Genomic DNA, 25649 nt, shown 5'->3' on the forward strand with positions numbered 1-25649 from the left:
TTTTACATTAAATATAATGTAAATATATATAATATAAGTTTCTCAGATTAAAAAAGTCTACATAAATTTGCCGAATATTGTAATTTAATAATTAATCTAATTTATATCTCTTTATTTATTTTTACTTTCGATAAAATCATTTGTAAGCAAATATTAAAATCTTCAATAAACCTAAAAACTTTTTTCTTTTAGTTGTACTATTTTAAAACTATTATTGTTTACTTCTTTTGAATATTTTACTTTTAACAACTTAAGTTGAGATGAAATAAAAACAAACATTTGGCAACAATTAAAATAGAATTTCGCCAAATTAAATTTTGAAATAAAAATAGTTGTTGGCAACCCTGCCCTCAAAGTGCACACGTTTTCATCTGTTTTTTCTGCGACTCCAATCCAACTGCATGTGAGTAATATACCTGAGTCAATTTCATCACTTGGCTTACGATTGGGCCATCCAGATCTAATCCTGCGAATACCTGTAAAATGCCCGAGGCTGAACAGCAGAACGATGCTAGTGCACCATCCGAAGCCGGAGGTGATCCTCCAAAGACGGCCAAGCAGCTAGAGAAGGAGCGTCTAAAGGCGGAGAAGCTAGCCAAGCTCCAGGCGAAGCTGGACAAGAAAGCGGCGGCTGCTCCAGCAGCGGGAGACAAGAAGGAGAAGCCCGAGGTATGTTAACAATTTTATAGAGGTTCCAAATCGAGGTTATGTGGCTAAGTGAGAGGGAGCAATTACTGCCCATTGTTATAGGAGAAAGCTAATGTCTTTCTCCAATTATCTACCTTTGCAGAAGAGATCCAAGGAAGTAAAAGAGGCTGCCGTGTACACGGCCCAAACGGCACCTGGTGAAAAGAAGGATTTAAATGGGCCTTTACCGGATGCCTACAGTCCACGGTATGTGGAGGCCCAGTGGTACAGTTGGTGGGAGAAGGAAGGCTTTTTCACCCCTGAGTATGGGGTAAGTCCAGTTAAATCTTAGTTATCATATTAAATCTAAACGTTTCTGATCCTGTAGCGTGCATCAATTGACGCACCCAATCCCAATGGCAAGTTTGTGATGATCATTCCGCCACCCAACGTAACGGGATCACTGCATTTGGGTCACGCTCTAACCAACTCCATTGAAGACGCCATCACTCGCTACCACCGCATGAAAGGACGTACCACTCTATGGGTGCCTGGCTGTGATCATGCTGGCATTGCCACCCAGGTGGTGGTAGAGAAGCTGCTTTGGCGTGACGAGAAACTTTCGCGTCACGACCTTGGTCGCGAAAAATTCATCGAGCGCATATGGGACTGGCGTCGGGAAAAGGGCGGACGCATCTATGAACAACTCAAGAGCCTAGGCTCATCTTACGATTGGTCGCGAGTGGCCTTCACCATGGACCCCAAGCTCTGTCGGGCTGTGACTGAGGCTTTCGTACGCTTGCATGAAGAGGGCAGCATTTACCGGAGCTCCCGGCTAGTAAACTGGTCTTGTACATTGCGTTCGGCCATATCGGATATCGAAGTGGATAAGGTAGAGATTCCCGGCCGCACTTTCCTCTCCATTCCCGGTTACGATGACAAGGTGGAGTTCGGTGTGCTAATCAAGTTCGCCTACAAGGTTGAGGGTAGTGACGAGGAGATCATTGTAGCGACCACACGTATTGAGACGATGCTGGGTGATACAGCTGTGGCTGTTCATCCTCAGGACGAGCGGTATAAGCATCTGCATGGCAAATTCGTTGTCCACCCATTCTCTACGCGTCGTCTACCGATTGTCTGCGATGAGTTTGTGGACATTGGCTTTGGCACGGGAGCCGTGAAGATCACACCGGCCCACGATCCTAATGACTATGAGGTTGGCAAGCGCTGTAACTTGCCCTTCATTACCATCTTCAACGATGACGGCTTTATAATCGGCGACTACGGAGAGTTCACTGGTATGAAGCGTTTTGAGTGCCGTAAGAAGATCCTGGAAAAGCTTAAGGCTCTAAATCTGTACCGTGAAACCATTAACAACCCGATGGTGGTGCCCATCTGCAGTCGCTCCAAGGACGTTGTTGAACCTCTGATTAAGCCCCAGTGGTATGTTAGCTGTTCGGACATGGCTGCTTCCGCAACAGAGGCTGTGCGTTCCGGCGAACTGAAGATCATCCCTGAGCATCACACCAAGACTTGGTACCATTGGATGGACGGTATCCGCGACTGGTGTGTGTCGAGACAATTGTGGTGGGGACACCGGATTCCGGCATACTATGTCAGCTTCAATGACCCCTCAATCCAAACCGGATCGGTAAGTAAATCTGTTTTGTATAGCAACTTTATCTGTGGGTAATATATAATGTTCGATTTCTCAGTCGGCACATGGAAGAGTGGTGCGTAAAAATAGAAACCATTTAATAAAATCAATACTTTTTGTTATACATAGCTTATATTATAGATTTAAATTTAACTGAAGCTTCTTACTTGTTTTATTCTTAGAACGACGACGAGCAGTATTGGATTGTGGCGCGAAGCGAGACCGAGGCTCTGGATAAGGCAGCCGAACGTTTTGGTGTGGACGCCAGCAAAATTGTACTCAAGCAAGATGAAGACGTCTTGGACACGTGGTTTAGTTCTGGCATCTTTCCTTTCTCGGTGTTTGGGTGGCCAAACAAAACCAAGGATTTGGAGACTTTCTATCCCACATCACTGCTGGAGACAGGTCATGATATACTCTTCTTCTGGGTGGCGCGTATGGTATTCTTTGGTCAAAAGCTGCTGGGCAAGCTGCCGTTCAAAGAGGTCTACCTACACCCGATGGTGAGGGATGCGCATGGTCGAAAAATGTCGAAATCCCTGGGCAATGTAATCGACCCAATGGATGTCATTCGTGGCATTACCCTGGAGGGCCTCAATGCGCAACTTGTGGGCTCCAACTTGGATCCCCGCGAAATCGAAAAGGCTAAGGCTGGGCAAAAGCAAGACTACCCACAAGGAATTCCCGAGTGTGGGTCGGATGCCCTGAGATTCGCTTTGTGTTCCTACATCACGCAGGCCCGCGACATCAACCTGGACATTAATCGCGTCCAGGGATATCGTTTCTTCTGCAACAAACTGTGGAACGCTACCAAGTTCGCTCTGCTCTACTTCACCGGATCTGAGAAGTTCGATACGGAGCTAGGTCCATCTGAGGCACTTAACCAGATGGACGCCTGGATCTTGTCACGACTGGCATCGGCCGTTGAGACATGTAATACCGGGTTCGAGACTTATGACTTTGCTGCTGCCACCAGCGCTTGCTACGCATTCTGGCTTTACGATCTTTGCGACGTTTACTTGGAGTGCCTCAAGCCTATCTTCCAAAGCGGCACCGAAGAGCAGCAGGCCGCCGCCAGGCGCACCCTTTATGTTTGCCTGGACTTTGGTCTGCGTCTGCTCTCTCCGTTTATGCCTTTCATCACGGAGGAACTTTACCAGCGGCTACCAAGGGCTAAGCCCGCTCCTAGCATTTGTGTGGCCAGCTATCCAAGTAAGACTCTTATTTTGGCTTTGAATGCAACATAAATTAACTCTATTCCTCATTCTAGGCAATATATCCTGGCGCAGCACGAAAATAGAGTCGGACGTGGAATTTGTTCAGAAGGCTGCCAGGATTATCCGATCCGCCCGCTCCGACTACAATCTGCCCAACAAGGTTAAAACCGAAGTGTACATAGTGTGTACGGATACGGTGCCCAGTGAAATACTCAAACGATACGCCAAAGATCTGGCCACAATTTCCTACTGCTCCAAGGTGGTCTTCGACAACCCTGCTCCAGCGGGCTGCGCCATCCTGACAGTAACTGGCCAGTGCGAGGTGCATCTGTTGCTTAAGGGACTTGTAGAAGCGGACAAGGAAATTGCTAAACTGCAGAAGAAGACCGACCAGTTAGTGCAGACGGTTAGCAAACTGAACCAGGCCATTCAAGCCGTGGACTACTCAACCAAGGTTCCCGCTGAGGTGCAGGAGGCCAACGAGACAAAGCTCTCCGAGTCTCGGGCAGAAATTGAACGAATTGCTGCCGCTATTGAGACACTGAAACTAATGTGAACAAGAACGGCTAACTTCTAAACGGGTATAATGGTAATTGATATTTTAGCACGCTTGCCTCGCTAGCTGCTAAGGCGAAGGCCTTAAAATATAACTTAAAAATATACAAATGTGCTTCATTTGCTAGGACAGACAGTTTATGCATTTCAAACATAGTAGACGAATCGATTGATTTTTTATTTTATTTATTACCCTACAACACATGAAATTTTCCCCAATATAAATAAAAAGAAAAATGAAATTTCCCAATGAATTTTTTGTTATTCTCGAACTACCAGGTTAATCGGGTGGCATGGTCCGTCTTGCGTTTTGACATCTTGATGTATCCCAGAAACTGCATTTCCGCCACGGCTCTTGTGAAGCGTGCTCTAATTGGGGGTGAAACCGAAACAATTATACAAAAATCAAGAGGGGAATTGTATGTACATATGAAGTACTACTCACTGGATCTGTGGATCAATTTGTTCCTGGGCCGCATCCTCGTTATCGTTGCCACTCACCACGGAACGAAATGCCTGCAGCCAATCGAAGAGATTTATCATTCGACCGCACTCCAGGTGCAGTTTATATACCACGGAAAGATCGGGCAGGGTGCTGACCAGCTGAGACTGATCCTGAAGCTCGCAGCATTTGCACTGCATGTAGAAGTGAGGATTGTTTAGGGCAGTGTGCAGTGCCGCTCGAGGGGCTCCGATGATGTTTCTGCGAACGGTGGCAATGTCGCTAAATACAAAAAGTTCGTGAATAGGCGGTGCATCCTGCAGCGGGCGGAGGTGATCCTGAATAAGCAACGTTTCAATAAGCTGTAGGGTCTTCTGCAGGGCCCGTGCGAACTGAGTGGTTGGAGTACTCTGTTGATGCCGGTTCTTGTCCTCCTTGCTGCGTTGTAACAACTGCTCTTTGAGTTCCTGCCTCGAGGCTACATTAGTCAAATGGTCGGTGGCTGGGCGGACCTCGTTGGGCGATGTTGTTGTTATGGTTGCCATTGTTGACTTTACCACATTGTCCAGCGACTGGCGGATAGTCTGTAGATGTGGTTGCAGCACAGCAGTGCAAGCCTCGCCAAGCTCCAATGAGGTGATCTCTTCAGAAAGGAACTTTTCGGTTCTTTCTAGGCAACGGTTAACCTTGGCCACAAATTCGTCCTTCGACAGAAAGCTAAGCATCTGTATACATTCCTTGTACTCCGGCATGGTGATGACAGATCTGTTAAGGCAATTGACATACAATTCACGTCGCATTTTTCCTAGAGGGCAACGGGGCAGATCCCCAACCAGTTCTGTAAGGAACTCTAGTGAGCTGCGGAATAGCAGAAAATGGAGCAAACAGTCGCGTAGTAGCTGCGGCAGCTTCTTCTTTAAATAGTCATCGTCGGTAAGCACAGCTATTATACGCTTGCAATCATTTATCTGCTCGACGTACGGACGAAACGAAGGCAGTCTTCGAATGGTCTCCATGTCCTCATGTGTCAACTGCTTAATGCGTCCCAAGGCTTTGCTGTAATTCGTACAAAGCGCAAATGCATTTCCAGCAAAAAAGTGCTCCATCAGGCAATACTTGAAACCTTGAATAAATCCGTTGATAGAGAAATCGTAGTACAGGAATATGTGGGTCAGGAACTTGAAAATCTTCCCCGAGAGATGGAAAGCGTACTTAGGTGAGAGAAGAACTTTATCTAGCACCTTGAAAATCGATAAAAAGGTGTTTTTTAAATTAAGTGTTTTAAAATTAAAAAACATTGCATATGGACTTTGTTCAGTTCAACAGATAATCTTACCTCGTTAAGGCCCATGGGGGCAGCCTGAGTCTGGAAAACCCGCAGTCGAATCTTACTGCTGACGTGGTAGGGCAGTGTGCCATGCACGGCTGTCATGGCCGTGGCCACTCCAAGGACCAAGACGAATGGCAGTACACCGCAATAGGAACTTAAGATTAGAATGAGATCTTGCAGCACGATGGCGTTAAAGCATTCAAAGTCCGGCAGAATGACTACCAACTGCCGACGCTTACTCTGCGAGTCAAAATTATTAGTGTACCACGACTTTAGCTGCTTCATAGTGCACTGTGAACGTCGCAACCGCTTGCGATCCCGCTCCGCCACATCCTCACCATCGTCTTCGACTTCCTCTACCTCTGCATCATCTTCTACAAGACCGAAGACCAAAGACTCCACTGCGGCCTTCAGGGTCGCGCAATCCCGCGACTGCAGGACACAGACTCTTGCAGCCCGCTGAGCGTGAAGTCGTTGGGTGAGAGCCATAAACTGGCTAAGGTGATCTGGTTGATTGATGCCCGTCAACAAGGCAGCGGTAGGCAAGACCTCGTTCAGACTAGTTCCCTGACCCTGCCCCACCACAAAATCCACCAGTTGATCCAGAGTCCGAGCATAGCTCTGCTCTTGTAGATCGGTAATATGATTGTTTACCTGGTTCCAGGCGTTGCGGTATTCCACATAGAAAGGCTGCTGGACCACCTCTTGGCCCAAAAGACTGCTGGATCCCGTAATAGAACGTTTTCGCTTTGTGGCCGCCTTTTTACCGGCTCTCGTAGCGCCATTTTTGTATACAAAACATCCCTAGAAGCATAACAATAAAAGATTACCCATAAAGTCTGGCTGTAGAAACTGAGCCACTCACCTTGGACACGGAAATGGTGGGATCCATCGATGATTTTCTACTAACACCGCCTCGTTGTTGTGATGTCTTTATAAATGGCCGGATTGAGTGTATTTATTTGTTTATGTCAGCTTTGTGCCAATTAAAGTTTCTTCACCGGTAGCAACGCGAAATGAAATCAGCTGTGTGTTTTGGCGCCAACTTGACTGCAGTGTTGAGTAACGGTTTTAGGGGTGGTTGGTAGTTGTGTCTTTCACGTAGCCATAATAATCTTGAAATAGGAAAGGTTGTAGATTATAGATTGGTTTGTTCTACATTTGATTATAAATTATTATAATATATAATATATATAAATTATTATATGGACATAACCTATGAAATAATAAATACCATAGGTTTGACTTTATAAATATGTACATAAGTACATAAAAAAAACTGCACCAAAAATTATTCTTTGGTTTCAATTTGAAAGTTATAAATAGGTAGAAAAATAAAGTATTATCAACAGCTTACCATTCGAGCTCCCTGTCCACCCTGCTGTCGTGGTATCCTTGAATAAGACCAAATTTTTCGATAGCTCACTGTCACATAAGTCAGACCACTTTGGCGCCATTTGGAATGAGAAAAGGTAGAGAAGAAGGAAATCAAGGAACAACATTAATGCTCCCAGGAAATAGTCCTGAGTACGCATCTCGGCAAACCTTCCACCATTTATAATCTGAGCATGGTACATGACGAACTGTAAATATGGATATTTATTAAATTAATTAATTATGAACTAAAATTGGTACCAACCATCAAGATGCTGATTACGATAAAGAAACGAGCCACGATAAACGAATATGGAGCGTTGATCACAATATACAACATCACAAAGTATATAGCGGCAATAATGGATACCACAGCAAGGACAAATAGAACCACCACATCCAAAGTCAGATCAAGCTTGGGGGAATATAATAATCTTAAACGTACATACATTCAATATATCAAATGAATTATAGTTTTTTTTTCTCAGGTTGGTCGGGAAATACAAATTAACGCTAACCCTTAAAGTTTGATGTTTTGGACGAGTATAATATAAAGATCTGACTCTTTAAGGATCTTCTTACCGGTATGCAGGAACCGCATAAGATAAAAAGTGCCAAAGCCACTGTCCAAATAAAGAAGCTAAAAAGGAATTGATACGTATAGTGGTGAGTAATCAAAGGTGCCATCCCGAGCACAATGCATTCAAACTGAAAATAAATACATACTTATGTCAATTATATCACACAGCTACGACTCTGATTTAAGACTTACAATAAGTACAGCAAACAACCAATTTATCATTTTATTGAAACGCAATGCCTCAAAGAAAATGAAAAGAACGAGAAGGACCAGTCCTATTCCAAAGAAAATGCAGCTCACCAAATAATATTCAATAAAAAATAACTTTATAACATCTCTGATAATCAAGGAAATATAAAGAGATATCGGATGTATGTAGATTGCTGATGTATACGTACACAAAGTAGAAAATAACCCACTGCAACAGGGCTAAGAGCAAAAAAATTGCGGTCAGGAGGTAGGTGATCAGGGCGAACTTCCTTCTTTCCCTTTTGTAGTAAGCTTTTCTTTCCGATGTGACTTCCATTGTGTGCCGTTACGTTTGTAGTTTCTGTACACTGTATGTATATATTTTTGCTTAGAATAGAAGTTAGAGTACTAAAGTATGTGAACTAGATTAATTTCAAGAGTTGGCAGTCATTTACTTATGAAGATATCTTAAAATTGCAGTAAGTGACTTAATCTAAATCTTGAACTAAATCTTAATCGATATAAGAAATCGTAATTGAACTTATTGCGAAAGTTCCGTTCTTTGACAAACACAAAAAAAAGGGATAATTCAATCTAAGTCTGATAGCATAAACATTCATTTTCTAATGAACAACTTCTAAATTTAAATTTTGTACAAATTGGCTATCGGACTAGATTATCGATTATTTGCATCAAAAAGAAGTTTCATCACTTATTATATTTGCTCATCGCTAATTTCAACTGGTGGCTAGAAGAGTGTTTATAAATTTGTTAAACTTATGGCGGACCAGTTAAACATCGAGGTGAGTGTATTGGATAACTGTTTATTTATTTTAATACTTTTATATTATTCAAGGGCCGCATCCAAAAAGCGGTGGCGAATGGTAAAGACAAAAACGATGAAAATAATGCTTATGCCACGAAACCCGACGATAAGCAAGTGCTTCCACAATCTCTGGAGAAATTTGTGGACTTGAAAAGCCAGCGGTCGACTGAAGTAGAGCTCAAGGAGTGGACAACGACCGAAAAAATGGATAGATCCCTTGATTTAGACATCTACGACGATTTGGACGAGATAAAGTCTCAAGGCTCGACAAAGATTGTTGAAAAGGAGAGATCTCTTGATTTGGACATCTATGACGATTTGGACGACTTCCAAAAAGCTGAAGACCACGTATGTCATCTCAGTTAGAACTCTTCTGACAGTCTTTAATTACCGCTTTATTATCTTGTAGAAAACCAAGGAGCTGCTGGCATGGGAAGTCAAATATGAAAAGGCACAAGCCGAAATCCAGGATCTAAAGATTGAGAATAAAGCGCTCGGAAAGAAGATCAAGACTATGGAGGTTAATTTGCAGAATCTACTCGACACGGCGAAGGCTGAAGTAAAGAGGAAAGAGGCCCTGATTGCCCAATTGCGAAAGGAGTTAGTAAGCATTCTTGGTATCCTAATTTCGAAACTAAAAAACATTCTTTATCAGAAAGGACGACTTGTGCTTCCGGCGTAAGCGAGGGCGAGAAGTCGACGAGAAAGGGGAAAAAGGGCAAGAGAGTAAGCGGATCAAAGAATGCCAGTCGAATGCCCAGAAGAACTCGGAAACGGATAGAAATCCTTTCAAGACTGCATCAAAAAACGACACTAGAAAGGCAAACTTTAAAAATGATGAAAAAATGACGAAAACAAGGGAAGACACCAAGAAGTCGATCATACGAACCAACTATCCAGAGCTGGGACAGCCTAAGACCAACGAACAGAGATCGAGCACTCACAATCATTATTCAGGAAAAGGTCACAGATCAAGAGATCGACGACATAGCCGAAGTCGGAGCCCAAAACATAGCTCTAGACTAGATACCAGGAGTTCTAAATGCAGTGCCCGGCAAGTTAAACGTGGAAGTCGTTCCCAGTCCCCCAGGTTAGTGAAAGAAGAGGACATCGGTTTAATTTGTTGATAGCAGCATCTGACTTTTGTTGCAGAATCAATTTGCCAGAAGAAAAGCCTCAAGCAACGGCGGCCCTACTCGATGAAGCGAATGACTCCCGGAGTGAGAGCCCGCAAATTAAGTTGGCCAAACTTGAAACTGGATCGTCGAAAAAAGTCGCTTCCAACGAAAGGAATACTAGTACAAATTCGATATTTATTCCAAAGGATTCTTCTGAAGTCTGTAAAAGTAAACATGCTATAATTCCGGGATTGCACTTGATTTCCAAGTCGGAATGTGCAGCTTTTGTCCCAAACGACATCGAACCAGTAGAGATGATAAAGCCTGTCGAAAAACTTCTAACTATATCGAATCATTCAAAGGACTCTGCAAGCGAAGCTACGAAACATTGTAAAAAAGAAGAGCAACAACTTAACAGACTTGCAAATGAAAGTCAAGCGAGGGAGCCGCTAGTAAAATTCAACAAAAAAACAAATTTAGAAATTAAAGACGTACTAACAACCAAAAAGCCAGAGACTGTAGATCAACCAGTATGCAAAGATGCTGCTACAGCCTATAAAGATGTCGATCCTCCGAGTATAGATAATATTAAAGCAGGCTCAGGGACTGATGAACATAACCATGCGATTAAATTGGACGCCGGAATACAGATAATCGAGGATATTCGACTGCCAAAAATGGCTGATATTGACCACATAGCTGTTAAAGTCGATAAGCAGTGCAAAGAAACTTCAGCAATCTCGGATTCAAAAGTACAAAACATTGATTTATTTGTTAAAACGCCCGAGAATTGCAACTCTCGTTTTAAAGAGTTAAAAGATCAAGAACATATCAGCTCTGCAGTCGATACACCTATTAAGTCTTCCACTATTCTGTATGCTAAGCCCGATTCAACGAAACTGGATCACAACGATGAAAATGACGAGGTTATTCTGGAAGCTGCCATGAATTTGCTGATGAACGAACAAGAGCCGTCGAGCATCGTGGATCCTAGCTATACAAATCTGAGTAATGCAGAAGATACCATTGAGATGGCATTAGAGCAATTACACCAGCAATCACCAGACGAAACTGTAGTGACTTCAACATCGAATAGAGCACAACAGACGCCTAAACTAAATCTTATTACGATCCTCACTCAATCTCCCAACCAGTGTAGTCCTTCAAAGTCCAAAGCGAAATCGAAGAAGTTATCACCAAAAGTGTCACCAGAAAAGACGACCATCGAGAAAACCCCGCTGAAAAAAAGAAAACTCAACATAGACAGTCCGACGGAGGCACCATCGGTGGCCAAGCTGGATTTGACTATTGACGAATCCTTGGAAACTAGCTTGGGTAACGATGCCTCAACAATCACCAAACGTTGTTCTCTTGGGCACACCGATTACCAGTACGAGCAAATAAAAGACGAGGTCATTTTGAGAGTAAAACGTCGTTGCCGACGCAGAAGACCTGTATCGGTGGATATACAGACACCTAATGCAGTCGACCAAGCAATTAAATAAATTTTTTGATTGGCATTTATAATTTATTTTTTACACGTACAATTTTTATCCAATAGGGTTTTACAGTGTACAGTGTTTTCAAGTACCAGATTATTTATATGGAACTGGCAAATATTTCACAATGCATCTTCACTCCAGGGACGATTCGATCAGCTTGTTAGTTGACAGGGCTAGAACCACTGAGAATTTTGAACCATGAATAGGCAACAACCCAGAAGTATATCGCCAAACCTGGGAATTATTAGAACAATAAATATTATTTCAAATAAGTGTTATTTACTTATTACCATAACACTTACCGATGCCACTTAGGATAAGCAACAAGGTAATTATTACAGCGCCAGCTTCAACGCAAACATAAACAAAAAATACGAGGTCATATACTATGCGTACAATGCCAATGATTAGGTATGCCATGACCAACTTATTAATTTGCTAGAAAGGATATGTGAAGCATTAACTGAGTAGTAAGTAAGGAGTATTTGCCACTTACCACCCAAACGGATACAATAACCACAACACAGGCAACTAAATGGGCAAAGTGAATAACAAGGGTCACCATCCAACAATAGTAGGTGGAGGGCTTATCGTTGCTTTCAAACCAGCCTTGATAATATGCTAAATCTGTAAGATACCATATTATATTTAATTTGATTGGTAATGATTGAGATGGTATTATTACATACATTTGGTTTCCATAACTACTGTAGCCGCCATAATCATATCTAAAACAGCTATAACGAACGCTCCCCATCTTACACCACAGCAGCAGCATTTGCTAATAGTGCACATCATGGTATATTCCTATTGGTTTTTGTTTTCGAATTGTTGTTAATATCTGACTGGTTGTCAACGTAATTGTGTTATTAAATGAATTTCAATGACGGACGGATTGATTTCGAAATTTTTTCGTATGAACGTGTCCAGGAGTATTATTCTCCACCACCGAGCATCTTGTACCACGAGAAAATGACCCACCAAAAGAATATCCCAAGAACTGTTGGTAGGAATAAAGGTTATCAATATGCATTCGAATAGACTTAAATAGGATTGGTTTCTAAAAAAATTAAGTTATATAAACTATTTTCGATATGAGAAAATAAATGTCAAAAATAAAATTTCAAAGACTTACGGACTCCAATTAAGATGATAACTATGCTCAATACGACATAGCCTTCTATAGCGAGGTATATAAGGAGAATTATGTCAAAAATTATTCGGATAATGCCGGTTATTAAGTACACTATAACCAACTTTTTATTTGGCTGAAATGGTAAACCTTAATCGAAAGGACACTGGCCAAAGAAAGCACAAGCCACTTACCACGCAAATAGAAACCATTACCAAAATGCAGGCGATGATATGAGCCAGGTGAACGAGAACGGTTACATACCATACTACCCCTCCTAAACCTGTACAATACAGATAATTTTAATTGTATTTAAATTTTTAAAAACCATATGATTATGAAGACTTACCTCTAAGATCGCCACATACTCCACCTAGCAGGAGCACGTCCACTATAGCGACAATAAGCGCTCCCCATTTTAGCTCCAAACAGCAGCACTTCTTTAAAGTTGGAATACCCATTTTAGTTTTTATCAAAGTTCAAATGCGTTGTTATATTATCGAATGATGGAAGTATACTGACGGGACATTTCGGGAAAGCATGTGAAATGACTTTGCAAGGCCAACTACAGATTTAGAAACACAAAATTGAACACAAAATTTTTTTATTCGACTGGCTGATACCACGAGACGACCGATAGCCAGAAGTAAGTGGCTGGAACTGTGGGAAAAGGTCAAAATTATTTAAGGGCTAACAAGATTTACTGTTATTTTACTGTTGAAAATGTATATAAAAACAAGAAGAACCGCTATAGTCGAGTGCAGCAACTAATAGATACCCGTTTCTGTTTTACACAATTTTAAAATATGCATTTTGCTAGTGAAAATGGACAAAGCGCCACCGTTTGTCAGAAAAAGCATGTTAATTAAACGATAGTGACGTTACTGTCCATGTGATTTCTTTATAAGTAGCGAAATAATGTTCCGATTTGAAAAATCTTTGGTAAATCGCTAGATATTGACTAAAATATGTTATACAAGGTAAAACGAAGACGTTCATTATAACAGGCGTGTTTAGTAGGCGTGGCCAGGTGAAAACTCGCGACAAGCTGCAGTGGCATCTCCAAAATATGTATTCCTAAGCCTAATTTTTTAGCTCTTATAGTTCGGGAGGTTTTCTCATTTTCGGTTTTCCGGATTTTGTGGGCGTTAGAGTGGGCATCTCAACTTTGTATCTGTTATAGTTTTAGAGATCTCAGCGTTCATACGGACGGACAGACGGACATGGCTTAATCGACTACGCTACTAATATTGATCTAGAATATATATACTTTATAGGGTCGGAAACGCTTTCTTCTACCTGTTACATACTTTTTAACGCATCTAATATACCCTTTTACTCGAGTAACGGGTATAAATACTTACATAGACTAAGACCGATCAACCAAAAACTGGTGGTACAATCAAACGACTTAGTAACTATCCAAATCAAAATAAGAAGCAAAACAACGAAACGCATTAGCGCAGTAGCTACATAGGGAGCCGACATCCATTTTGTGTCCTGAAACATTAACAGTTCTTAGTAGATTAACCAAAAAAGTGATTTCTCTGGACTTACGGAAATCGCTGAACAAATGAGTAGTATACAGGAGCCAATGTGGAGGGTAAGGACGACCACACAAAATATGAACATTGAATAGCCGAACCTATTGAAGTAAAAGTCGGCACCGGTATAGAACCTGTATTCGCTAATTATTTTAGAATTTGTAATTCTAGCGGTTTGAGGCTCTTCCGTAAGTAACCCAAGATCATCATCTGCTTTTCGCCTTATCCCTTTTAAAAAGAACAAATGGTTAATAATTAATGTTAATGTGTAATAATGGGTCATACTTACATGGTAAATAACTTCCAAGGATTGCACTTAAGATCATGTCCACGAACCCTATTATAATTAAACCATATTTTAGCTCAATGCAAAACAGAAATGTTTCAACAAAAGTCATTTTAAGAGAGTTGCACTAGTTTATTGATGTGTTAAAGCGTGTCTGGATGACCGGTGTATAAACGAGTCGAAAAACAAAATATGTATCGCCGAAACTCAAAATCTCCGCAACGTTTCCAAAGGCACTCTGACGAGGCAACTTGTTCTGATATATTTCGTCATGGACTAACTAGATTAAGAGTCTAGGCTAAATAATTTTAAAAATATCAATACCGTATATCATAAATTCTACAAATTACTCGTAGAGTAAAAGTGTATATTAGATTCGTTGAAAAGTATATAAAAGGTAGAAGGAAGCGTTTCTGACCCTGTAAAGTATATATATTCTTGATCAATATCAATAGCGAAGTCCATTAAGCCATGTCCGTCTGTTCGTATAAACACTGAGATCTCAATAACTATAAGAGATACAGGGTTAAGATTAGGCAGGCAGATTCTTGAGGTCCATACGCATGTATGTCTTTGTTTGACCTTGTGTAACATATTTTTCACAATTTCTATCGATTTACCGAAGATTTTTCAAATCGGAACATTATTTCACTATTTATAAAGAAATATATGTAGGTTATAAGGCCCCTCATGGACAGTGACGTCACCATTAGTTAGTAAACATGCGTTTTTGACAAAAGGTGGCGCTTCGTCCATTTCCTCTAACAAAATGAATATTTTAAAATTGTGTAAAACAGTAACGGGTTTCTAGTTTTTATGTTTTTTTAGGCTTATTTTTATGAAATTATCAGTTTACCTGTTTTTATCTTGGTGAAAAAATCTTAAAAATGAGCTAAACACATTGTTAACCCCATTAAGTAAGGAAAGAACCATTTAATTACACAAGGTATTAATATTTTAATTGTTTTTCTCAAAACATAAACAAATGATAATTACCTACTAAATGGAACTAAATTTGAATTTTTTAATATTATTTCAAGCGTTGTCTTCAAACATTTTTTGTTTATTATAATGCCGTTATACATTTTTTCAACAAACGTTGTTTTAACTGTTGTAAGTAAAGTATAAATATTTGTTAATATGTACATTCACAACAAAAACTTAATCTCGAATTAAACACGATTTTACTACATTTTTAAAATAAATTAGAATAGTTCTTTCTAATGACATCAAAAACATTTCTTGCAAAATTTAATAAAATGCCATTAACTGCAAGTCAATGGCAAATTTAAAAATTCAAAGCAATAAATATTTTAGTTTTCGTTTCCAATCATAGTTAATGTCGAGTTGATCTGTTTATGTACTGTCCATGTCTGGGAAATTATAGATCTGAAGATCTATGAAACGTGGTGCTACTTAGCGCATCAAGTCTATTTTAAAACAGGAAAGATAGTAGCTGATATCTGAACTATAAGATTCTTTCTTGTTTCATTTGGAAATTAAGATTTTAGAACTTTGATCTGAAGCAGACATTTTATGCCTTCTGTGTCTTTCAAATTTAAAATTTTTCTAATTGTCCTTATTCCTTCTTTGACTTCTCTGCGCCGAGTAGGACGCGCCGCACGGCGGGCAGCTTGAAAATCGGTATGGAGAGCACGGCACCAGCACATGCGCCAATCCAGTAAACAATTATGTGTTCCAGGTGGGTGTGTCCACGGCAGCCCCATTTGAGGGCTGTGGCCAGGACAGGATTGAAGTAACCGCCGGAGAAGTTAAAGGCTGCAAGCAGTAGATAGTTAAAGGCATAAACTACTTAAGAGACCAGCATTGGGCAGGCGGATCGGATCGGACAAGCGCTACGCCACTCACCTGCCACCACCAAACTGGTGCCAATGAATGAATCAATGTAGCTGCCAAATCGCGGTTCCTTTTCGCTAATCGTCTTTGAGGCCAAGCGGCAGAGCAGAGTGGCCACTCCCTCGATGAGGGCACCCAAATATGGGCTGACCTGCAGATCGGCATTGCAAGCCTCAAAGGCCCGGCCTCTATGGGTCTCGGCGAGCTCTAGCCACCAGAAGACTTGCACCACCCGGTAGACACAACAGCCGCCCATCAATTCGGCCCAGCTACGTAGCGCCATCTCCTTGAAGCTAGTGCGACCCTCAACCACGTCCTCCATGTGGGTATATGGGCAAGCGGAGGCGTCGCCCCAAACGCGACCCCACCAGATGGTCAGCAGGAATAGGCAGACGGCGTACATGGATACCCCGAAGTTGTCGGCCACTGTGAACCAAATTAGAAATGAAATAATTAATTTAGACTTCAAGAATCAGTACATCAAAGCTTTTCTTTTCTTAAGACAAGCAAACCGATTTAAATTTTAAGGTACTCTTAAAAATTTCAATTTGATTCATACCTATGATCAATTCAAAGCAGCAGGCACACAGCTCGGCGGCGGCGATGGCCTCGTTAATCAGGATGGGAACCAATCCCTCACGGGTCACCAAACGCCGGCTGATTACTCGGGCAAGTTGGGCCACTACACAGCAGCCCACCATAAAAAGGGCACTTATCCCTAGCGCTGTTGTGGTCGACATATCCTGTTGTTTTGGGAGGATCGAATTAGTTATACCTCTTAGCCCCTCGCACCTCTTAACCCCTCACACCTCTTAACCCCTTATTGAAAATTGCAGTTTACAAATATTTAATTTTCAAGAAATTAAAAGTTTAAAAAAGTTAAACACAAACTAATTTATTTTCAAATCTTTACAGCATTTTGATTGGTTCTTTAGAAAAATAAGTAATAATTGAAATCCAAAAATAAAAAAAAGGTCAAAGTTGATAACAAAAAATTTATTGTTCAAAGGGAATTAAAGTTTTTGTCACGAAAAAAAGTATATAAATAGTTAGTTGTTGTGCCCTTGGTTCAAGGCCTGTTGTTCACCTGAACCTTGAATGATTTGCATTTTGAAGAACATTGTAAATCAGTGTATTTTGAGTGCAAAAACTATTTCCGATTATTATGCACAACCAAAAGCACTAAAAATAAATGATTTGGCCGAGGCTTGACTGCCTACAGAAACCCAAAGAAATAGAACAAAATATTGGATTTTTGGATAGGAGTTAGTGGAAGATGCAAGTAACAATAATAAAAAACAAAGCTAGCACTCTTAATCCAAGTGATTTTTATTTAGATGTATATACTTCGGAATTATCAATGACGATGTGGATTAAAAAAGCAGCACGGGGACCGCGTGAAGACGCCGCGAGAACTGTCCGTCGACTAGTACCCAGTATAAGTGATTTTATTATTGATCACTCTCTGCTCGCCGGGATCTCATCTGGCTCTGCTGCTATATTTATACTTTGGGTCCTGACGTAATATCAGAAACGAGCGCCAGTTTTTAAAAAAATAACAGCAAAAGCCTTTGCTAGATAGGCAGCATTGTCATCCCATACCTATCGATTGGAACCAGCTTACCGATAATCAGCTGACTTTATTTTGCCGCTGTTTACAAGTACGTTAAGCAATTGTGTAAGGCATATGGGTTAAAGACTATATAATAAAACATAAACAAACAAAAAGAGTCGAGCTAAAAGGACTTAAAAACAAAATTAAATTGTGCAAAAGGTTTTTTATAATTGCAAATTAAAAACCTTTATAAAAGTTAGTTAAGTTCATATATGAAAGCATTAATACATAATTGGAGACGTTTTTTTAGTGTTGGAGCTTGTATGCAGGATCTGCCCTGTCAGATTGCCATGGAAGAGTTGTATGTCCTTAGCCATTCATCCGATACAGAGACGCCGCCTCGTAACAGACACTGCCGGAAAAAGTAAGGCCCACGACAATGAGGGATTTACAGAGTGGCGGATTCTATATAGATTACCGGCCATAAGAGTCGTGGCCGCAATGAGCAAGCTTAAGATCTACCAAGCGGTGCTCACGGTTGCCGGAACACCAATAGTATTTGGCCTTGGAAGCTCCGGACAAATTAGTACAGATGCACTGGCTATTTACGGCGCCGTGGGAATCTCTGGTCTGGTCACCCTCACACTCGCCAGTTACTTTGCCTCCAATCTCGTCGGCCTCGTCTATGTAAACGAGGAGCAGAATCTGATAAAGCTGGCCTACGTGGACTTCTGGGGACGTCGAAAGGAGGCCCTCGTAGACACCGGGGATTTGCTGCCCAGCTGGGAGCAGGGTAGCCCATCCCGACTGAGATTCATTTCACCCATATGCCTGCGCAGCGACCCTAAAAAGCGATACAAACTGCTAAATCGTTTTGGCCAAGTTAGTGACCCGCAACTGTTTGAGGGTCTTTTTGGAGATTGATATATACAATAGTTTTATAAAGTTCTTCTGCCAGAGAAATCTATTTGATAATATCTGAATTAAAAGGCAATTGTATATTGTATAAATTACTGTATTTCGTATATTTATAAAATATCGATGGTCAATATTATCATTCAAATAAGAATTAGCTTTACAGAATTTGTATCTGCAAAGTTGTTATCGTTTCCCCAAAGCAATGGCCTCATCCACCTGAGGAGATGGAAAAGTTACATCAGGATTTTGTTGCTTTTAATGAGTACCTACCGTATCCGGCAGCTTACGATTGAAGGTTTCGGGCAGTAACAGCGATAAGAGTCCAGCTACCAGCGATAAGGTCCCGAATAGAAGGAGAGGTAGAGGTTCGTAGTATGAAGCCTGTCGGTGTTGTAAAATTGTAAAAATTAAAGAATTTGAAAACATTTGGAATATTTTCTATAACTTAAATCGGTAACGAGCAAATACCAGCTCAAACCTGAATAAAACATAAATCTTAAAACATCTTTGCTCAACAGTTTAAGCTTTCAAGGTATTTATAGCATTTATTATATGCACGTTTTGAGAATGTCTTAAGAATGCAAATGAAAGCTATTGAAAAGATCTTTTTAAGAATAGATCAATGACTCACCAAAAGGGGCACGAAAGGAGCTAGCATCGCCCCAAAGCGGGCAAAAGTGGACATAACACCGACGCCGCCACTTCGAATAACCTTAAAATAGGAAGCAACTAAAGCTATTGTATCGAATCTACCAAATGCTAGTCACCTACCGTTGGCATCATTTCCGCGGTGAAGGTGTAGATGACGGCAAAGGAAGATGTGATGCCCAGCTTTCCGATGAGAAAAAGTGTTACAACCAGCCAATTAGCACCTGTGAGATAGGATGGACGTTATAGAGGATGGGGAAGCGATATAATGGATAAGTGGAATAAGGTAGAACGACGTTGATCGCATTTTAAGGAACTTACAGCTCCAAGAGTGTATATCTTGAACTCCCGTCTTGCAGAGAATCTTATTTCCTTGCACTTAGTGTGAGGGCAGCATTTTAGATTAAAATTTAAATACTTCCAGAATATATTTGTTTAAAAACGTGTATTCAAAATTAATCACATTTAAACGTTTGTGTTTTAATTAAAAGGAGTTCATTAGGCAGCAAGTTCTTCATAAAATGTACACAAAAACCTCGATTTATCAAAGAAACTTCTAGCTGGTTTATGCGGCGTATGAGTACTATTTACACATTTAATATAACTCAATGAATGCAAAAATTATGTATTTGCAGTTTGTTGATTCATTCATTATGTACTTACCGAGGGTGACAAAACCACTGGCTACACACGTAATAGAGCATAGGAACAGCGAGCCGGAAAGGGCCAGACGTCGACCCAGCCTTCTAAGGAACAGCTATAGGCAAAGAAATGAGGTTGGGTTAGATTGGTTGGTCCCAGTTCCCGGCAAAGGCGGTTTGGAAACCTACCCAGGCGAGGCTGTAGCCAGGAATCTCCACCAGGCAGACCAGGGCGAAATTGAGATACTTGTTGCCACTTAAACTGGTCGCGTTCAACGAAAGTCCATAGTAAACGATGGCATTGACAGCCCAAATGAGCAGCAAAATGGCGTATCTGACTATTAATGTGTGAGAGCCAACTACCTGTTTGATGGCCAACCAGATCTTGTCATCCTTCCTTTCGACCAGGACACCTTCGTTCCCATGTTGCGGACTTGCTTCCGCCTCCAACTCCTGCTGCTTGAAGCTGGCCATCAACTCAATCGATATATCCCGCCGGTTGACCTTTGCCGCCCGACGGATGATGGAGCCTGCCTGCTCCCGCCGGTTACGGGCAAGCAACCATCGAACAGATTCCGGCACCATCCAAAAGTAGCCCACGCAGATGAGTGGTGGAATCGAGAGAGCCATCTGCAGTTGGCGCCAATCGGGTAGGAAAACAGACAGGCCAAGAAGGGCTTCACCCACTGCGTAGAAATAGTTGAGCACAATGGAGGACATCTCACGCTTTCTCGGTCCCACCATCTCTACCCCAATAATAAAGGCCAAGGGGTAAACGCCTGATGTGCCAACCGCATTCAATAGAGCGAAGACCAAGAAACTGACATAATCCCAGGACAGCGCCTGCGCCACTCCCGTCAACGCCATGAACACAATGCAGAACAGGAAGACGTGCTTTCGTCCATATCTGAAAAGTACTATATTCGGTAAGTTAATTCCAGAAGAAAACAATTTTATACTTACCGGTCGGCCAGGTATCCGGAAAGAGCTGTTCCCAATACCAAGCCAGCGAAGTGCATGGTGCCCACGAAAGCCAGTTTCCACAGATTCTCCTGGCATTGCAGTCCCCACTGCTGCAAAATGGTCCGCTCCGAACTGCCGTACACAAACAACCGGCATCGCTCTGTGTCCGCTGTGAAATCCTCAGCGGAGCATTCATCCAAAGGCCACGATCTCCTAGCTTCTGATTCGGTATCAGACTTGCTTACGTTCGACATGAACCTGTCGCATGTGGCCGGTGTGAAATGACCAAGTTTGCTCCAGCTACCGGGCTCGGCGATCGATACCCAATCTGCTCCATAGTCCGGGTCATCTGGATTATCGCACTCGGGCACATAGCATCGATAGGTTGGGGATCCTGCCGTGAAAACATACGAGAGGCTATTGGCTGCTGCGAAAAGAACCGGTAGACATATGAGCAGATAGTTTCGCCGCTGAAAGCGACCAAATTCTCCAATTTCGGTGAGGATGTCATCAAAGTCCAGGACAGTAGACGCCGCAGCTGCCGCCGGAACAGACATACCAAGAAAGTTTGGCTAGCGATTTGAAATCCACGGATTCTAAATCAGTAGACCTGCGATTACCCTAAGATGTTTAATTTTTTAATGTTTTAATATTGATTTTGCTTTTGTAAATATACAGTTAGTCAATAAAGTATTCGTTGCGAAGTACTACATGATAAAATGCATCTTTTTCTTAATGAAAGAGTAACAAATTGTTTAAGTTGTTTTAACATTCAAAATACATAGCACAAAATTAAAATAAGAGGAAACGCTATAGTCGAGTGCCGCGACTATAAGATACCCGTTACTGTTTTACAAAATTTTAAAATATTATTTTGCTAGTGGAAATTCACAAGGCGCCACCTATTGTCAGAGGGAGTATGTTGAGTATGCTTATAGTGACGTCACTGTCCATGTAAGGCCTTATAACCTTAATTTATTTATAAATAGCGAAATAATGTTCGGATTTGAAAAATCTTTGATAAATCGATAGATATTAACAGAAATAATTTATACAAGGTCAAACAAAGGCATTCATAATAACATTATAATCGCCACAGTTTTCCGCGGTTTGTGGGCGTTAGAGTGGGCATGGCCCGATGCAACTTCGTGGCAAGTTGCAGAGGCATCTCTTAAATACGTGTTCCCAAGCAAAGTTTTGTAGCTTTTATAGTTTTCGAGATTTTTGCATTTTTGGTTTTTCGAGTTTTGTGGGCGTTAGAGTGGGCGTGGCTTGATCGAAAAAACAATTCGCATTGGGAGCATCATAAAAACCTACATGCTTGATCCGAACTTTCTGTCTTTTATAGTTACCGAGATATCAGCTTTTCTAGAAAATCCGTCTTTTGAGCTGTAATAAACTTGCGCTGCCCCGGGACTTTAAGAATCTTCATGGTTAATCTCAACTTTGTATCTGTTATAGTTCCTGAGATCTCCGCGTTCATACGGACGGACAGACGGACATGGCTCAATCGACATCGCTATTACTCCTGATCTAGAATATAGATACTTTATAGGGTCGCAAACGCTTCCTTCTATCTGTTACATACTTTTCAACAAATCTAGTATACCCTTTTACTCTACGAGTAACGGGTATAAAAAAACGGGTCCTTTCGCTACGTTTTCATAGGAACACAGGAAAACTAAGAAATCTCACATCAAATACAGTCGGCAAAATACTAAAATGTAATATCTCAAATGAAAGATATACATTTCGAGAATATATTTTAAACATAAAATTAACAAGTTTTAACTTTAATACTACATAATTTCCTTAATATCACAAAAATTCATTTTTTTACGCACAAAAATTATTCGTACACTTTATAAAATGTTGAAAAAAAAACAACAATTTCAAAGATTTAAGGACTTTAATCTTTAGTGGGTCCTTCGTTGGCCTTAATGGAAGCTTGTAAACGTCGACACATGCTTTTTATAAAGTTGCTCGTCTCATCAGCATCAATTGAATCCCATTCAGGTATTAATGCGGTTTTTAAGGATTCCTTCGAGGATATGTTGTCCTTTTCTGTAGGATATCCCAAAAATGTTCAATGGGATTCAAATCTGGTGATTGTAGAGTCGGTTTTTGCTCCTTGCAGTGATATATAAGCCACTCTTGCACTAAATACGACAAATATTTCGGGTCGTTATCTTATTGAAATACGAAAGACGCTGGATTGCGTCCAAGTTTAAGGGCACTTGGAATTAAATTTTGGCCTAAAATGTCTTTATACATAAATTTATTAATTTGATCTTCCAAAAAAACCATTCGACCCACTCCACCTGCAGCTGTACACCCATAAAATTATTAATTTTTGATTTGTCAATAAATATAACGTTTTCCCAAAAAAATTCCGGCTTGCTTATATGCACTTTTGAGATCTCCAAACGCATTTTTTGTTATAATCAGAAATCGATGGGTTTTTACGAACAACTCTACCATGTATACCAGCATTGTGCAGAGTGTTCCGGATGGTTTTGGGAACAAAATTTTTTAAGGCTTCTCTAGGGTTTTAAGAATTGATGTAGATGGTATTCTGGGATTTTGTAATGGTGTATTTACAACTTTATGCCCCTCCCGTGGTGTCAATATTTGGTACCTTACAGATTTTCTATGTTCTACTGCAAATTTTCCAGTGATTACGTATTTTGTTTTTATATAACTTTGCATTCAGATATTACATTTTAATTTTCTCATTTGAGATATTACATTTTAATTTCCGTTACGTATTTCTCGAGATATTACTGTATGTATTCGTTTTTTTTTTTTTTTTTGACGTTAAGTATTGAGATTTTCTTTGGATTTAGTACTTTGTGTGTAAGTCGTTGTATTCCTTCAAAGCTTCCCGGCCTTTTAGCACCAATTCCACCAAATTGAAGTACGTTTTTCCGAAATATTCGACTTTTCCTCAAGTTATACCTTTTTGATATTCATTTTCCACGAAATTGTATCTTCCCGGAATTCGTGGATCCCCAAATTTAAGATGGGGTTGACCGGCTCTGCGGATGCGCTTGGACTTGTTTCGTGTTGTAATCCAGCCAAATCGGTTTCTAGACCTAATTAAGCAGCACTGGAATGGAGATTTTCCATTCAGTGTATTCAAATACATACAGCATTTATGTATTATTCCATATAAAAAATCATACATACAAATTTCTCACTCCTCGTCCTGAGTACAACCGAAAACTAGTACGAAACCGCCTCCATACTTCAACGTAGGTTTTATTAAATTTTCATTCGTCAGCAAATGTTAAATGTTCCCAGTATTCGTAATTCCGGTCTTAGTAGGTATTAGCAAAGGAAGGACTCCTTGATATGTTGAGGTCGAAATCAATGGTTTATTTTGTAATATTTTAATGTTGAATATGTTTTTGTAAATATATGTATGTATATCCTTATAGATCAAGATGAGAAATATAATTACCTAAATAAGTAAAGTTCAGAAAAGTCCACGATTTACTTTTTATAATATCTTTAAATCTTTCAAAACCCTGTCTGAAATGCATTATTGTAAGTCTCCGTTTATTTACAAGGTAGTCTAACAGATATTTTGGACACTCATTTTTTTGGCCCATGATGGCCTGGTCTATAACCATTTATACGATTTAAACCAGCATAAATAAACGATGAATTGCCTGTTTCATCTTACTAATTAAAGAAAATAATCATCATTCATTGTGAATAGTTCCTATAAAATGTACTTGCATGCATGCAAACCAATCTTTGTCAATTGAGATAAATTGTGGCATGTCAGTTGTCTTGAAAATCGGAGAGTGTTGTAATTGGAATATGTAAGTGTCCCAAGTTTGCATTAGTTGACGACTGGAGGAGATGCATGATAAATGCGTGTCAGTTAAAAAAAAATACATAATGGATGAACCGTGTGGGAATGGCCCACAAGTAATCTAGTCGGGGACTTTCTTGGGCCTACCGACTGTAAACGATTATCCTATCCCGTAAACTTAGCAAGGGTCAGGGTCATAGTGGCTTCTATTATTGGTGGGAACCTCTGCAGGCTGCTGAAATACGTTGGCCGAGTGTCCAGATAAGACTGCTACCATTATCTAATCATTGCAAATTTTAATGATGCACTTAATGCTTGTTATTTTTTGCACTGGCTCACCAGACCGGATAATTACCGGAGAATCACTTGATAAACACTTGGCAGGTGTCTTCGGAATAATTAATTCACTAAGTTTTACGCGCCTTTTCAAATTGATATCCGGGTACGGCAAGAAGCTCCGTGTTCCGTTTCCGTTCCGAATCGCGCAAAGTCTGGCGAAATACTGAATCGTCTTGAAAAAGAACATGCACTCGCACACAGAGAGGAATACACAATTGCTACATTGCTATCTTCGTGCTCAATCTAAAATCAAAGTGGCCGGCATTAAAATCAATAACAAGAGAATAGTGCTAGGGTGTGAGAGTTTTCGATTCACTTTCTCTCGAAATTTGCTAAGAGAATCTCAAGCTGATCTCAAATATCTTAGCGCTTTCAGTGCACAATAAATGTTACGTATATTTACACATACACACATTTACTTTGTGCTCTAAGTATTCTCTAATTCTGGTGTAATACTAACACGATATACCATATATAAAGTGGAGTTATATTTTATAGGGAAAACCTTTTAAAGTAATATGTATTA

The 25649-nt window shown here is 40.6% G+C and overlaps 10 protein-coding genes across 15 annotated transcripts; 3 read left to right on the forward strand and 7 right to left on the reverse strand.

Annotated features, from left to right (window-relative positions):
- Nucleotides 1–308: 308 nt before the first annotated feature.
- Nucleotides 309–4298, forward strand: LOC108111964 (valine--tRNA ligase). The gene is made up of 6 exons (XM_017221667.1): nucleotides 309–403; nucleotides 459–669; nucleotides 791–958; nucleotides 1016–2278; nucleotides 2467–3496; nucleotides 3555–4298. The coding sequence occupies exons 2-6, from the start codon at nucleotides 484–486 to the stop codon at nucleotides 4055–4057; spliced, it is 3150 nt and encodes a 1049-aa protein (XP_017077156.1). The 5' UTR covers nucleotides 309–403; nucleotides 459–483; the 3' UTR covers nucleotides 4058–4298.
- Nucleotides 4226–6861, reverse strand: LOC108111966 (origin recognition complex subunit 3). The gene is made up of 4 exons (XM_017221671.2): nucleotides 6694–6861; nucleotides 5835–6632; nucleotides 4502–5739; nucleotides 4226–4425 (listed from the first exon to the last, which is right to left on the reverse strand). Exons 1-4 carry the CDS (start codon nucleotides 6718–6720, stop codon nucleotides 4329–4331), a joined length of 2160 nt encoding a protein of 719 aa, XP_017077160.1. The 5' UTR covers nucleotides 6721–6861; the 3' UTR covers nucleotides 4226–4328.
- On the reverse strand, nucleotides 6839–8364 carry LOC108111967. The gene is made up of 6 exons (XM_017221672.1): nucleotides 8181–8364; nucleotides 7975–8119; nucleotides 7785–7910; nucleotides 7468–7617; nucleotides 7186–7411; nucleotides 6839–6943 (listed from the first exon to the last, which is right to left on the reverse strand). The coding sequence occupies exons 1-6, from the start codon at nucleotides 8306–8308 to the stop codon at nucleotides 6900–6902; spliced, it is 819 nt and encodes a 272-aa protein (XP_017077161.1). The 5' UTR covers nucleotides 8309–8364; the 3' UTR covers nucleotides 6839–6899.
- A 296-nt stretch (nucleotides 8365–8660) lies between these two features.
- Nucleotides 8661–11446, forward strand: LOC108111965 (golgin IMH1). Of its 2 annotated transcripts, none has more exons than XM_017221670.1 (5): nucleotides 8661–8774; nucleotides 8828–9145; nucleotides 9207–9397; nucleotides 9453–9887; nucleotides 9931–10016. In XM_017221670.1, the coding sequence occupies exons 1-5, from the start codon at nucleotides 8751–8753 to the stop codon at nucleotides 9935–9937; spliced, it is 975 nt and encodes a 324-aa protein (XP_017077159.1). In that variant the 5' UTR covers nucleotides 8661–8750; the 3' UTR covers nucleotides 9938–10016. The 2 variants fall into 2 exon arrangements, with proteins under 2 accessions (XP_017077159.1, XP_017077157.1); XM_017221668.1 differs by having other exon boundaries at nucleotides 8677–8774; nucleotides 9950–11446.
- On the reverse strand, nucleotides 11422–12347 carry LOC108111969. 2 transcript variants are annotated; one of them, XM_017221674.1, is made up of 4 exons: nucleotides 12107–12347; nucleotides 11914–12044; nucleotides 11708–11855; nucleotides 11422–11651 (listed from the first exon to the last, which is right to left on the reverse strand). In XM_017221674.1, exons 1-4 carry the CDS (start codon nucleotides 12213–12215, stop codon nucleotides 11578–11580), a joined length of 462 nt encoding a protein of 153 aa, XP_017077163.1. In that variant the 5' UTR covers nucleotides 12216–12347; the 3' UTR covers nucleotides 11422–11577. The 2 variants fall into 2 exon arrangements, with proteins under 2 accessions (XP_017077163.1, XP_017077164.1); XM_017221675.2 differs by having other exon boundaries at nucleotides 11720–11855; nucleotides 12107–12339.
- Nucleotides 12228–13132, reverse strand: LOC108111970. The gene is made up of 4 exons (XM_017221676.2): nucleotides 12899–13132; nucleotides 12744–12832; nucleotides 12553–12685; nucleotides 12228–12417 (listed from the first exon to the last, which is right to left on the reverse strand). Exons 1-4 carry the CDS (start codon nucleotides 13008–13010, stop codon nucleotides 12353–12355), a joined length of 399 nt encoding a protein of 132 aa, XP_017077165.1. The 5' UTR covers nucleotides 13011–13132; the 3' UTR covers nucleotides 12228–12352.
- Nucleotides 13095–14596, reverse strand: LOC108111968. Its single transcript, XM_017221673.1, has 4 exons — nucleotides 14383–14596; nucleotides 14107–14321; nucleotides 13914–14049; nucleotides 13095–13209 (listed from the first exon to the last, which is right to left on the reverse strand). Exons 1-4 carry the CDS (start codon nucleotides 14489–14491, stop codon nucleotides 13154–13156), a joined length of 516 nt encoding a protein of 171 aa, XP_017077162.1. The 5' UTR covers nucleotides 14492–14596; the 3' UTR covers nucleotides 13095–13153.
- A 720-nt stretch (nucleotides 14597–15316) lies between these two features.
- Nucleotides 15317–17675, reverse strand: LOC108112050 (aquaporin-11). The gene is made up of 4 exons (XM_017221803.2): nucleotides 17584–17675; nucleotides 16796–16979; nucleotides 16249–16662; nucleotides 15317–16158 (listed from the first exon to the last, which is right to left on the reverse strand). The coding sequence occupies exons 2-4, from the start codon at nucleotides 16974–16976 to the stop codon at nucleotides 15959–15961; spliced, it is 795 nt and encodes a 264-aa protein (XP_017077292.1). The 5' UTR covers nucleotides 16977–16979; nucleotides 17584–17675; the 3' UTR covers nucleotides 15317–15958.
- A 191-nt stretch (nucleotides 17676–17866) lies between these two features.
- Nucleotides 17867–18797, forward strand: LOC108111947 (transmembrane protein 186). Of its 2 annotated transcripts, none has more exons than XM_017221628.2 (2): nucleotides 17867–17897; nucleotides 18102–18797. In XM_017221628.2, coding segments are annotated over exons 1-2 (615 nt in total). In that variant the 5' UTR covers nucleotides 17867–17896; the 3' UTR covers nucleotides 18716–18797. The 2 variants fall into 2 exon arrangements, with proteins under 2 accessions (XP_017077117.1, XP_017077116.1); XM_017221627.2 differs by having other exon boundaries at nucleotides 17886–18046.
- A 23-nt stretch (nucleotides 18798–18820) lies between these two features.
- LOC108111942 (organic cation transporter protein) lies at nucleotides 18821–25577 on the reverse strand. 3 transcript variants are annotated; one of them, XM_017221617.1, is made up of 9 exons: nucleotides 24151–25577; nucleotides 23920–24070; nucleotides 20962–21582; nucleotides 20188–20905; nucleotides 20021–20114; nucleotides 19481–19581; nucleotides 19341–19421; nucleotides 18980–19090; nucleotides 18821–18925 (listed from the first exon to the last, which is right to left on the reverse strand). In XM_017221617.1, exons 3-9 carry the CDS (start codon nucleotides 21516–21518, stop codon nucleotides 18893–18895), a joined length of 1695 nt encoding a protein of 564 aa, XP_017077106.1. In that variant the 5' UTR covers nucleotides 21519–21582; nucleotides 23920–24070; nucleotides 24151–25577; the 3' UTR covers nucleotides 18821–18892. The 3 variants fall into 3 exon arrangements, with proteins under 3 accessions (XP_017077106.1, XP_017077107.1, XP_017077108.1); XM_017221618.1 differs by lacking the exon at nucleotides 23920–24070 and having other exon boundaries at nucleotides 25140–25577; XM_017221619.1 differs by having other exon boundaries at nucleotides 19481–19540; nucleotides 23920–25577.
- Between the last annotated feature and the right edge of the window lie 72 nt (nucleotides 25578–25649).

Source organism: Drosophila eugracilis, unplaced genomic scaffold (assembly GCF_018153835.1).
Source record: "Drosophila eugracilis isolate 14026-0451.02 unplaced genomic scaffold, ASM1815383v1 contig_90, whole genome shotgun sequence".
In the NCBI taxonomy this organism is placed as follows: domain Eukaryota; kingdom Metazoa; phylum Arthropoda; class Insecta; order Diptera; family Drosophilidae; genus Drosophila; species Drosophila eugracilis.

Bases quoted from the DNA above. Each gene is read 5' to 3' on its own strand.
- LOC108111969 (XM_017221674.1), bottom strand. From the start codon at position 12,215: ATGATGTGCACTATTAGCAAATGCTGCTGCTGTGGTGTAAGATGGGGA. The intron at 12,045-12,106 runs GTATGTAATAAT...GGTATCTTACAG, and splicing joins AGTAGTTATGGAAACCAAAT to ATTTAGCATATTATCAAGGC. The intron at 11,652-11,707 runs GTAATAAGTAAA...AATAATTCCCAG, and splicing joins TGGCATCGGTAAGTGTTATG to GTTTGGCGATATACTTCTGG.
- LOC108111966 (XM_017221671.2), bottom strand. From the start codon at position 6,720: ATGGATCCCACCATTTCCGTGTCCAAG. The intron at 6,633-6,693 runs GTGAGTGGCTCA...TTATGCTTCTAG, and splicing joins CCACCATTTCCGTGTCCAAG to GGATGTTTTGTATACAAAAA. The intron at 5,740-5,834 runs GTAAGATTATCT...TCGATTTTCAAG, and splicing joins CCCCCATGGGCCTTAACGAG to GTGCTAGATAAAGTTCTTCT.
- LOC108111968 (XM_017221673.1), bottom strand. From the start codon at position 14,491: ATGACTTTTGTTGAAACATTTCTGTTTTGCATTGAGCTAAAATATGGT. The intron at 14,322-14,382 runs GTAAGTATGACC...TCTTTTTAAAAG, and splicing joins CCTTGGAAGTTATTTACCAT to GGATAAGGCGAAAAGCAGAT. The intron at 14,050-14,106 runs GTAAGTCCAGAG...TTAATGTTTCAG, and splicing joins TCATTTGTTCAGCGATTTCC to GACACAAAATGGATGTCGGC.
- LOC108111964 (XM_017221667.1), top strand. From the start codon at position 484: ATGCCCGAGGCTGAACAGCAGAACGATGCTAGTGCACCATCCGAAGCC. The intron at 959-1,015 runs GTAAGTCCAGTT...CTGATCCTGTAG, and splicing joins TTTTCACCCCTGAGTATGGG to CGTGCATCAATTGACGCACC. The intron at 3,497-3,554 runs GTAAGACTCTTA...TCCTCATTCTAG, and splicing joins TTGTGTGGCCAGCTATCCAA to GCAATATATCCTGGCGCAGC.
- LOC108111965 (XM_017221668.1), top strand. From the start codon at position 8,751: ATGGCGGACCAGTTAAACATCGAG. The intron at 9,398-9,452 runs GTTAGTAAGCAT...ATTCTTTATCAG, and splicing joins ATTGCCCAATTGCGAAAGGA to AAAGGACGACTTGTGCTTCC. The intron at 9,888-9,949 runs GTTAGTGAAAGA...CTTTTGTTGCAG, and splicing joins AGTCGTTCCCAGTCCCCCAG to AATCAATTTGCCAGAAGAAA.
- LOC108112050 (XM_017221803.2), bottom strand. From the start codon at position 16,976: ATGTCGACCACAACAGCGCTAGGGATAAGTGCCCTTTTTATGGTGGGC. The intron at 16,663-16,795 runs GTATGAATCAAA...TTTGGTTCACAG, and splicing joins CTGCTTTGAATTGATCATAG to TGGCCGACAACTTCGGGGTA. The intron at 16,159-16,248 runs GTGAGTGGCGTA...TACTGCTTGCAG, and splicing joins CACCAGTTTGGTGGTGGCAG to CCTTTAACTTCTCCGGCGGT.
- LOC108111970 (XM_017221676.2), bottom strand. From the start codon at position 13,010: ATGGGTATTCCAACTTTAAAGAAGTGCTGCTGTTTGGAGCTAAAATGG. The intron at 12,686-12,743 runs GTAAGTGGCTTG...TTACCATTTCAG, and splicing joins TAATGGTTTCTATTTGCGTG to CCAAATAAAAAGTTGGTTAT. The intron at 12,418-12,552 runs GTAAGTCTTTGA...TCCTACCAACAG, and splicing joins TATCATCTTAATTGGAGTCC to TTCTTGGGATATTCTTTTGG.
- LOC108111967 (XM_017221672.1), bottom strand. From the start codon at position 8,308: ATGGAAGTCACATCGGAAAGAAAAGCTTACTACAAAAGGGAAAGAAGG. The intron at 8,120-8,180 runs GTACGTATACAT...CTTGATTATCAG, and splicing joins TGGGTTATTTTCTACTTTGT to AGATGTTATAAAGTTATTTT. The intron at 7,412-7,467 runs GTTGGTACCAAT...CCATATTTACAG, and splicing joins TCGTAATCAGCATCTTGATG to TTCGTCATGTACCATGCTCA.
- LOC108111942 (XM_017221618.1), bottom strand. From the start codon at position 21,518: ATGTCTGTTCCGGCGGCAGCTGCGGCGTCTACTGTCCTGGACTTTGAT. The intron at 20,906-20,961 runs GTAAGTATAAAA...AGTACTTTTCAG, and splicing joins TCCGGATACCTGGCCGACCG to ATATGGACGAAAGCACGTCT. The intron at 19,582-20,020 runs GTAAGTACATAA...CCTATCTCACAG, and splicing joins CAGTGGTTTTGTCACCCTCG to GTGCTAATTGGCTGGTTGTA.